General features: G+C 34.0%; 1 protein-coding gene across 1 annotated transcript; it reads left to right on the top strand.

Moving 5' to 3' along the window:
- Nucleotides 1–10,496: 10,496 nt before the first annotated feature.
- On the top strand, nt 10,497–12,187 carry LOC150037222 (uncharacterized). The gene is made up of 2 exons (XM_090311925.1): nt 10,497–10,602; nt 11,847–12,187. The coding sequence occupies exons 1-2, from the start codon at nt 10,497–10,499 to the stop codon at nt 12,185–12,187; spliced, it is 447 nt and encodes a 148-aa protein (XP_090168051.1).
- Nucleotides 12,188–12,422: the final 235 nt, after the last annotated feature.

Genomic DNA, 12,422 nt, shown 5'->3' on the forward strand with positions numbered 1-12,422 from the left:
TGGACTTTATTAAGTGTCCAACAACCCAACTTTTTGCTTGTTGATGATTACCAACTTTATACATTACTATGCGATCGTGTATAAATTACAATGCGATCGTTTATACATTATTATGAGATTGTGTATAAATTACTATGCGATCCTTTATACATAACTATGCGATCGTTTATACATTACTATGTGATTGTTTATACATTACTATGCGATCATGTATAAATTACTACATGATCGTTTATAATTTACTATACGATTATGTAACAATTTATATACGATCATTTATAATTTACGATACGATCGTGTACTAATTTATACACAATCGTCTAGTAATTTATGAACAATCATTTATATTGTAATAAATGATTGTGTATATATTACTACATGATCGTTTATAATTTACTAAATGATCATATATAAATTACTACACGATCGTTTATAATTTACTGTACGATCTTATTGTAATTTATGAACAATGGTGTAGTAATTTATACACGATTGCATAGTAAACGATTGCATAGTAATGTATAAACAATCACATAGTAATGTATAAACGATCACATAGTAATTTATACACGATCGCGTAGTAAACGATCACATAGTAATATGTAAACATTTATAAACGATCGTATTGTAATTTAATGCTAGATACACTTATTATGACAGCGATATGGGACAAGAAATTGTACATTGGATGAAGGGTTGAAGAAATTGTTGAATGAAGAAGAAATGTGGACTAAATCTGACGATAAAAGCGATCAACGAAGATGTTTGGCAGAAACTCTGAGAGAAAGCTACGAAAGAACAATGAGAGAATTTCGTGGGGAGTTCAACAGAAAGTGAATACTGAGAGTGACGTTCCATTCTCTTTAATGCTATTGGAAGAATATTAGTTGGGAATAAATGTTTTGGTAGAATGTTAGTGTTGTATTGAATGTACATTGAATGAAGGGCTGAAGAAATCGTTGAAGAAAGAAAAAATGTGGTGCAGTCTGAAAACTTTTTAAAAATTGGGAGTAATTTTGGAATTTCGCTTGGACAATGGGTCAGTGGTAGAAAAGTTTTTGGAAGAGGTTATTGGTAGAAAAGTTTTTGGGTTTTGGGCCATTTTATGAAATTCACCGAAAAAATCATTAGTAAAAAAGTTTTTGTTTTTTGGTTCATTTTGTGAAAAATTTCCAAATAAGAAAAAGGGAAAAAAGAAGTAAAACGATTGAATATGATAACAGAATTTATTTCAAATTTCTATAGAAGATACCGCGTGTGGTGCTGAGAATGATATCGAAAGTAATTGAGAAGAGGCGATGTGCGTCATCACCGTCACCATGACCGCCATCTGCAATAGAAGAAGAAGGAAGATCAAAGATGAAATGGTAGAGAAAATCGAAAGTCGTGACGGCGTGTAATCTCCAATTGAGAATAGACATGACCCACAACTCCCTTCACTTAACCGTTTTAGGGTGAAAGACGTACGTAGGCTCAAAGATTTGAAGGCCCCTCAATTTTTGCCATTAAAGACAAACACGCCTCCGATAGAAGCTGAAACGCCCATTCATTCCCCACAGCAAATAAAACAAAAGCCCTAAAACAATGGAAAATTTCACTAAATGACCCGAAACCCAAAAACTTTTCTACCAATGACCTTTTCCTAAAAACTTTTCTCCATGAGAAATTCCAAAATTACCCCCAATTTTTAAAAAGCCTTCACACCGTTTGGTGAACGCGCATCTTTACGAATACTTTACAACGATAGGGTCTCCCTCCATTTCGTTTATTTCCTGATCGTTGAGAGAATACTAAGCGAGCATTTAGATATTACTAAGCGATCGGATAAAGATTACTAAGCAATCGTATAGAAAATATTAAGCAATCGTTTAGCTAATTGTTACGCGATCGTTTAGACATCTGTTATGCAATCGTTTAGCTAACTGTTACTCAATCGTTTAGATATCCATTATGCGATCGTTTAGCTAATTGTTACGCAATCGTTTAGTATTTGTTATACGATCGTTTATATATCTATTATGCGATCGTTTAAATATCTGTTATGTGATCGTTTAGTTTTTGTTATACGATCGTTTAGGTTTTGTTATACGATCATTCGGCTAACTGATACGTGATTGTGTAGATATATGTTTATGCCATCATTTAGTTTTTTTTTTCGCGATCGTTTAGATATTTGTTATGTGATCGTTTAGATATCTATTATGCGATCGTTTAGTTTTTGTTATACGATTGTTTTGGTTTTGTTATGCGATCGTTTAGATTTTGTTATGCGATCGTTTAAATTTTGTTATGCAATCGTTTAGTTTTTGTTATGCGATCGTTTAGGTAAACTTGTGCTAAATTTGTAGAATACAATTGGTGTTGTACATTTAACTAAGCAAATAAATAGTTAAGCAACTGTTTAGATAAATTTGTGCTAAAATTACATATTGTATAGTATAATTAGTGCTAAAATTACATATTGTATAGTATAAATTTGTACAATATAATTGGTGCTAAGATTACGTATTGTATAGTATAATTGGTGTTGTACAGAGAAAACGAAGCGAAAATTACATATTGTTTAGTTTAGATGGGCCAGTGCCAGGTGTTATCAATGTTTGTTTGCATGTTTTCTTGTTATGTCCTCTCTAACCTCATCGTGTACACCTGGTATTTGTCGTGGCTCCTCTCCAATTGAAGATATCTTGACGATTTGATGTCGACCTACACTTACTACCTTTTTGCGGTGGTAGAATTGGTTCAAAATCTCCAACATCTCCAACCCATTCTTGATTGTGTTCGACTAGGAAGATAAGATGGCGTAAGCAGCAAACACACACTCAACTATAAACCATTTTGCACATAATGTTTGAATTAATGTTTCTTAGGGTCGTTGCAGGTATTGCATGGGAGCATGGGATCTCGAGGCAATTAAACTCCATACACGTACATGTCTGTGAATGAAGATCAACAACCCCCCCTCTCTCCAAATATCTATCGTCCACATTAATTATATGCATATCCACCGGATAAACACGATATGTTCTAGACATCAATTTTGATTCCTTAAGAATACTCATTGCGTAATCAGTTATAATGTTTGTGCATGCCATTGCGTGTGCTTGTAGCCACTCACGGATATGCTCTAATAGCTTTGTGATTGTTAGTTCTCGGGCATCTTTCAACACTCTATTGAGGCATTCTACTATATTTGTCGTTATCTTATCATACCTACAATGGACTTGATAAACCCTTGCCCACCGTTGTAATCCAACCTCCTCAAGATAGGTCGTCACACCAGGATATCGATGGAGCTTAGCCTAATACATCTGAAAGTCAGACATTCTATATGCTTTCGCCGCTAGATAGAAGTGTGGGATTATGTCCTTATTCTTGAATTTGTCAACCAAATTGTTCTGAATATGATATAAACACAGGGCATGAAATGCATCAGAGAATATCCTTGCAACGCCTTTGCAATTAAGATATGACGATCTGATATAATCAGTAGATTGGGAACGTCTCCTAGGGTTTTGGGGATAGTGGGACTTGAACCCTCACGATTTTTAAAGTCGACGGATTTTCCTCTTACTATAAATTTCATTTTTGTCGGTATTGACATGTAGAATGGGACTCTATCTTTATTCTATTCGCATCTGATTAATCAGTTCTTCAAAAGATCTATCAGACTATGTATGATGGAGTAAATGATTTGATCAATGAATATTCGATTGAAGCCTTCAAATGAGTAATGAACCAAGTCCATGATGCATCATTCTCACCATCTACAACACTGAAGGCGATAGGATATATATTGTTATTTTCATCGATACACGTTGTTATTAACAACATACCTTTGTATTTCTCATGCAAATGGGTCTCATCAACAACGATTACTGGGTGGATGCAGTTTAGAAAATCCCTCATACATGTACCAAGTGCGAAGACGTACTTAAAGTATTGTCCGTCCTCTACTTCAACCTCAAATATGATACCTGGATTTGCAAGCTTAAGTGTCTCGCCATATGCCCTAACAACAGCATATGAACCTTCTGGCGACCCTCGTGCATACACCAATCCGTACTCTCTAGCGTGATAAGTCCGTCCGTAGGTAATGTTCACTCCATAATCTCGTCGGACGTCCTCAATTATATTCCTTGGGCGGTAGATTCGATCAACTTGTTCGTATTTGGACTTGATTAAGTGTTCAATAACCAAACTTTTTGCTTGTCGATGATTATCAATTCTCATTTCAAGAGAACATGTATGTTCACTGGATTATTTTGTCACTTTGAAGGAATCACTTTCTTTCATTTTTTTTTTTTGCACGGACCCTCCACTTGCATCCTCCACCGAACACCGAATAGTTAGCAAGCTCTTTGTTGACTTTTTTACATGGTAGTCAAAAAAATTTCTTATTGCAAGCATAAATAATTTAACTGACAAGTCATATTTCGAAAAGAAAATTTGACCGACCTTTATATCCTCATCATTCAGACAGTCATGAGGTATTGTGATGAGGTTGTCATACGATGGGTCCTCTGATAGTCTGGGTATATCAATAAATGGTTCTGTTTGAATGGTGGAATGCATTAGAATCGAAAGCATCACAACTGGTGGAACGAGAGTTAGGTGTTGGAGAAGTTTGTAAACCTGAAGATTGTCCATATCCATGTTCAGTATTGATTTGTGAAGTACATTTGGGTACACTGTTCCGACCAAATCAAGCTTCACTTCGGTCATCCCCCAAGTTACATGGCTCAATATGCTTATCAAGTGAAGACATAGTATGAATTGGATTGAGTTGATCGATTGGATTGCAATGCTGGTACATATTGTCCGTGTGTACTCCATGACTTTCACAAGGTGTAACTGATACAAATAACGGCATCCGGGATGCCTCACTGCCTTCTATAAAGAAGCTAAGATCTTCATCGTCGACTATGTCAATTGGGGGAGCCGGGACCAATAGATTGTAGCAACAATTGAATTGTATATCAAATATATCCGGATCGATATTCTGTCGTTGGTGCAACATACTCACTAATTCACTAACTGTTATATCATTTCTGACTTTCAGGCCTTTCATATGACCACCGACATAATTTCTTCCGGACTCATCTCAATCTTCACCAAATTGTACAAAGATGCGAAGTAGCGTCATTGATCTACAATGAGATAAACAAATCATTGATAAGTGAATGATCATTTATACATTACTACGCGATCGTGTATAAATTACTATGTGATCGTGTATAAATTATTATGCGATCGTGTATAAATTATTACACAATCGTGTAGTAAACGATTGCATAGTACTGTATAAACGATCACATAGTAATATATAAACGATCGCATAATAATGTATAAACGATTGTATTGTACAAATTACTACACAATTGTTTATAATTTACTATGGGATCGTGTATAAATTACTATGCGATTGTGTATAAAATACTATGCAATCGTGTATAAATTACTATGCGATCTTGTATAAATTACTACATGATCGTGTAGTAAACGATTGCATAGTAATGTATAGACGATCGCATAGTAATTTATAAATGATCGTATTGTAATTTAATGTTAAACGACACTTATATTGTAATTAACAATGGTGTATATATTACTACACGATCGTTTATAATTTACTAAGCGGTCGTGTATAAATTACTACATGATCGTTTATAATTTACTAAACGATCGTGTATAAATTACTACACGATCGTTTATAATTTACTATACGATTGTATTGTAATTTATGAACGATCGTATAGTAATTTATATATGGTCGCATAGTAAATGATTGCATGGTAATGTATAAATGATCGCATACTAATGTATAAACGACCGCATAGGAATGTATAAACGATCGCATAGTAATGTATAAACGATCACATAGTAATTTAATGCTAAACGACACTTTATTTCGAAAGTGATCTGGGAGAAGAAATCGTACATTGAATGAAGGGCTGAAGAAACCGTTGAAGGAAGAAGAAATGTGGATTGAATCTGATGATGAAAGCGATCAACGAAGATGTTGGGAGAATTTCGTGGGGAGTTCGATGACAGAAAGTGAATAATGAGAGTGATGTTTCATTCTCTTCAATGCTATTGGAAGAATATTAGTTGAGAATAAATGTTTTGGTAGAATGTAGGTGGTGTATTGAATGCACATGGAATGAAGGGCTGAAGAAATCATTGAAGAAAGAAGAAATGTGGTGCGGTTTGAAGGCCGAAGAAATTGGGTAATATTGAAATTTCGCATGGACAAAAGATCACTGTCATAGGTCATTGGTAGAAAAGATTTTGGATTTTGGGTCATTTTGTAAAATTTTCCTAAAACGTCAGCGAGGTCACTGTCCAGCGAGAGTTGATTTTGGACCGTTGTTGCTGTGAATAAAGAAATCAGACGAAGGAAAAAGGTTAATATCTGTTCCAATAAATTTCTTGTAAAGCAAGTTGAAACTAAATTTGACTTAGTCAACATGGTTCAAATTTCAAGTACAACCATTTTTATTTTCTTATTTTCCTATTTCTTTATATTTTTTAATACTATTTTACTTTTTGCAATTTTGAATTTTTATATATTCTTTTAATTTTGTATTCTAAATTTGCTATGTATATTTATATATAATTTAATTTTGAAAAATTTTTACTGATAAAAAAAAGTCAAACTATTTACAGAAATAACAAAAAAAACTAATAGACACTAATAACTTCTATCAGTATCTAGTACTGATAGACCGTAAAAAAATATAATAATAAATTAAATTTTACTTATTTATGGAAATAGTTTTCTTTAATTTTCTATTTTTAAAAATTCTCCAATAAATTTTGTATTTTTGGTACGGGGAGAAAATAACAATGGGTAAGATCATACACCTTAAAGTAAATCGAGACTTCCATATATATATTTAACAAGAAACAAGCGGTTACGAGAGTGAACCTACAGTTTCCTTCCTTGACAAGCAACTTCTGAATTTAAAAAATAAATAATAAATAATAAAAATAATCAGGGTTGGTGTTGGATTTTTTTTTTTCAATGTCATTTCTCTTTCAATTATTCTGTATTTGGCTAATTGTATGTTATTTGTATCCAATTAATTTTTATATAATTGTAATAATCTAAACTAATTTTTAAGTGGTATTATTGAATGGAAAATTGGGCCTTACTTTGTGATTTGGACTGGGCCGTGTAAATTAGCTACAATGTAGGTTCGAAATCAAAATCTTTGAGAATTAAAGTCTTGGGAGTTTCTAAAGTTTGAAAATTATATCGGTCTGTATTTGGAGTGTAGAGTTTGGAAGCTTGGAATCTCGTGTTTGGGATGCAGGTAATGGTTTGGTAATCTCTTTTTTTTTTCTCTCATGTTTTTAGGGGTTGTTTTGTGAACTATATAACTTCTAGTGTATTTTGCATCAATTTTAATGATAAATTTGAAAGAAACAAAAATAGTAATAAATAAAGAAAATACAAATTTCCTAAATTTTCATCCTATCTACAGCTCATAGACATGAATATATACACAGAAACAAGTAAACTGGTACTACTATCAATAAATATTGGTGTTTCAAAGTATATACAAGAATCCTATTAGACATAGAATGTGCTTTACATGTGTGAAGTGAAGTGTAGCAGAGTAAAAAAATATAAATCTACTAGATAGATAGAAAAATACCAATTAGTAATTTTGTTCACCCATGCTTAAACTCAATGATTCAAAAATTACGACATGAATGAATTTCATGGCATATATACAAATAAATAAATGTAAACTATACTAATTTTTTAAAAAAAAAAATTTGGGTGTTTTTAAATATATACATACTCACATAGATATATGCCATGAAAACACCCCATTTGAATTCTAGTGTAGCCAAAGAAGTTAAAAAATATAATTAAAGTGTTAGAAAAAAAAGACAAACAATTATTAATTTTATCCACTTATGTCTAAACTCAATTACTCAAAACTTATGGTATGAATGAATTTCATGATGTATATACATATAATGATATAAATACATGTAAACTAAGGCCAACATTCAAGAAATTTGGATGTTCTTGAAATACTAACGAAATTTGTAGGTATTTTTAAATAACTACAAAAATAAAAATGGGACATATGAATTATACATAATAACCAAATGAGATATGTTTTTCTTAAAAAAAATAAATAATAACTTAAGAAAACAAAATATTAATTATTTATTCACTAAAAGATGATATTTTGATAACAGAAAATAAAACGACTGTAATTACACAAATATACTAGGGGTATAGCTGAAAATTAAAATCTTCACTCTCCTCCCTAAAAATTTAGTAGGTAACTTGTAAAATGGGCATTTCTCATTTTCATGTCTAATTTGAAGGTATTTCTTATAATTTTCTAATTAAATTGTTGGGGCCGAGGTCCAACTAAATCAGGCTCATGTGGAAAATTGGGCCCAAAAAATGGATGAACCCAAGCCCAAGTCCAATTATTGGACTCAAAATATTACATGCCCAAGCTCTTGTAAGGCCCACGAAACTTTATAAATAAAAGTCTTTTTATCTTTCATTTTGAGAGAGATTGAAGAAAATGAGTTTCAAAGAACTTAATATCGAAACTCTCAAACTCTGAAGACCAAAACTTTCAATCTCTAAAGCTCTATTTCTCTAAAATTTTGAAGACCAAAGCTCCCGTTCTCTTAAACTATAAATAAATGAAGATCGAGACTCAAGTTTTGAATAAACTAAATGTCGAAATTCTAAAGATCTAAAGATCGAAGACTTAGAGACTAAAATTTATCTTTAAAAAACCATATATTAGAGATTGTTCCTAATATTATATACTGAAATTAATACTAATATAAATACAAAGTTCATTCAACGAACTAAATTTTTCCCGGAATCTCGTCCAACTGATAAACAAATTTTAATGGTTATACTGCCTTAAAATAATTTAATAGTTTCAAGGAAAAAAATAATAATTGAGCTTTTAAACTACGTTTTGGTTAATAATTAACTTATTCTATAATTTAACTTAACGGTCTAATTTTTAACTAGATAACTTTTGCAATGGGTCATCTAATAAATTGAGTGTATTTCTCAACAAATAAAATAGACAAAATAAATCGGACATAATATTTTAAAACTTCCACAAATAAAGTAATTTAAATTTATATTAGATAACCATGATAATTTTTTGGACAAGATTTTCTTCCATCCCCTTTGAAAAGGAAAGAGAAAATTGTACGGATGACCCAATTTTAGGGTCCAAAATGTCAAATGACCAATTTTTAAAAAATAATGTCAATTGACCTTCTGCTTACGTCATCACAGGATGAGATTACAAAAATTGCCCCTGATAACCCTCTCGCTCTCGCTTCGCTAATCTCGCTCTCGCTGTTTGTTCATCTTCCATTGTGATGTGATTGTTTGTCACTATACGATTGATTTGACAATTTTCACGAAATCTGTCTACAACTTAAAATCGTTAACACAAAAATGGTATATTTTTTAAAATCTAAACTTCATTTGAACTGTCATTTTGTTGAACGGAGATTTATTGAACGAGGTTTTCCAGGGTGGAGTTTTTCTGAACCAAACGGAGTTTTCAGAACGGGGTTTCAGAACGGAACAAACTTTTCTTGAACTTGGTCTCATTGGTGTTTGTAGAAACGTGGCAAAATAGGTATGTATAGACATTGTAAAATAGCATAACGAAAAGGATGTGAGAAAGAGGGACAAAGAGAAAGGTGGAAAGAGCGACAGCGAGAGAGTGGGCTTGAGCAACAGCGAGAAATGCGAGAGCGAGAGGCATGGGAGTGATAGCGAGAGAGATCTATGTATATTACTATCTGCTTAATAAAAAAATGTTCTCTTGCTTTGTAGGATGACACGAAAGTGTGTATTAATTCGATACGAAGGTCATTGGGATGAGAACAAAAATTTGTATGTTGGAGGCGAGCTAACAAGAATCGTTGTGCCTATTACCTTGAAGTATGAAGAACTTAAAGCTCACGTTTACAGTATTGCAAATGTAAGTTGCTCAGAGTTTGATGTTGTTATGAGAGTTAAATATAAGCTTGACTTTGAAGTCCTTCCACACTACATACGAAATGATGGTGATGTTGACTTCGTTCTTTGCCGGGACGATCTTTCTACAATTCAGATATATGTAACACTAAAATCATACCACGACGAAAATGTGAATATAAGTGATGATCGTATAGGTGTAGATAGACAATACGAGGCATCATATGACCTTAATCGAGAAGAGGGTGATATCCCATTGTCTATGAACACTCAACCATCAACATTATCAATAGACAATGACAGCATTCGTGCAGTGGACTTGGAAAGAGAAACTCAATATAACAGACCTGTGCCTGGTGATGAGAGATCAACAGGCTTGAATTTTATGGATTGTGGTCCTTCAAAAGAGCGTGATCCTTTCATGGTCGATAATGAGAGATCATAAGGATTAAATTTTATGGACTGTGGTCCTTCAGAGGTGCATAGACCTGCAATGGCTGTTACTGAGAGATCGGGAGGATTGAATTCCATGTCTTCATGTCGTCGAGGGGAATTGATTATGCCTGGCACCTCTTCATCCGAGACAGATGTGGAAGTTGGTCAAATTTTTTTGAATAAGAGTGATTTAAAAATGAGATTGTCTATTCTGTGCATAAACAATAATTTTGAATATAAGGTAAGGAAGTCAACTAAGTCTTTGTTCATTGTTAAATGTACAGAGGATAATTGTAAGTGGAGCCTTCGTGTGGTTAAAATTCCAGGGTGTGACATATTTAAGATCATGAAATATATGCGGTCGCACACATGTTCTATTGGAATTTTAAATCATGACCATAGACAAGCAACGATTGCGATAGTTGGTGAATTAACCAAAGACAAATTTACAGGCATAGGACGTGTTTATAAACCTCGTCAATTGTCGAGGATATAAGGAGAGAGTACAGCGTAAACATAAGTTATGATAAGGCGTGGCGTGCAAAGGAAACCGCTTATGCTCTCGCCAGGGGTACTCTAGAAGAGTCTTACGCTGTTCTACATGCATATAGTGAAGCATTAAAGATGGAGAATCCAAGTTCAAGGTTTGAAATCGAACTTGAAAATGATGTCCATTTCAAGTACATGTTTATGGCATTAGGATCTTGTATTAGAGGTTTTTCAAGTTGTTGGCTGGTGATAATTGTTGATGGATCGCATCTGAAAGGAAAATACAAAGGGACCATGTTGGTCGGTGTCTCCATGGATGGCAACAACTAAGTTTACCCACTAGCATATGCCATAGTGGACAATGAAACTGATCGAGCTTGGAAGTGGTTTATGCCGAACTTGAAGTGTGCCATTGGAGAACCCCCTAACTTGGTGTTTGTGTCCGATCAAGCGGTATCTATTGGCAATACCATTCGTGCAGTTTTTCCCATAGCATTTCATGGATTGTGCACCTACCACCTAGAAAATAATATTCTTTCGAACTTTAAGGACATCACGATTGTTGGGATGTTCAAGGATGCAGCCAGGGTATTTCGCATATCAGAGTTCCAAGCACACTAGGACCAACTACGTACTCTTCGAAATGGTGCAGTATCGAGATATTTGGAGGATATTGGTCTTGAAAGGTGGGCGCGTGTTTACCAAACAGAACGAAGATACGATAACATGACGTCCAATAGTGCAAAGTGTTTCAATTCATTGACCAAAGAATATCGACAGCTACCCATAATGTGCTTGTTGGAACACGTTCGAGGCCTCATCTAGTCATGATTTTATGAACGGAGAAATTATTGGGCATCTCGAACGACGTCACACTCGGACTACTGTGAAAACTAATTAACAACTGAGTGTGACAAAGGCAGACGATATGAAGTTGAGCCTATTGATTGTTATAGGATCCATGTGCGGGACAATCGATTGGAAAATATTGTGAACCTCCATACGAAGGAATGCACATGCAAGAAATTTGACTCACTCGGTATCCCATGTTCGCATGCGATTGTGGCTGCGCGAGAAAGAAACATCCTCATCCATGGTTTGTGCAGTCCATTCTATAGCGTTGACTCCCTTATGGCTGCTTATGCAGAGCCTGTAAATCCACTCGGTCACATATCTGAATGGAAGAGACCTCCGGGATATGTGGAAAAGCATATTGCACCTCTTAGAAGAGTGGTACAGGTTGGGCAGCGAAGAGTATAAAGAATACCATCAAGAGGAGAACAACATAGACAAAAAAAATGTGGTAGGTGTGGGAACTACGGGCATAATCGGTAAAACTGCAGTGAACCGCTGACGACCGGACGACCCCATTGACTCTAATACAAATGATTCAAATGTCAATCGATTGTCTATGTGCCACTTGTCTTTGTAATTGTCTAAACGCCACTTGTCTATGTAACTGTAACATTCTATGTGCCACTTTAATCCTCAAAAC

The sequence above is a fragment of the Benincasa hispida genome, chromosome 3, assembly GCF_027475165.1.
Source record: "Benincasa hispida cultivar pf3 chromosome 3, pf3_genome.v1.1, whole genome shotgun sequence".
In the NCBI taxonomy this organism is placed as follows: Eukaryota; Viridiplantae; Streptophyta; class Magnoliopsida; order Cucurbitales; family Cucurbitaceae; genus Benincasa; species Benincasa hispida.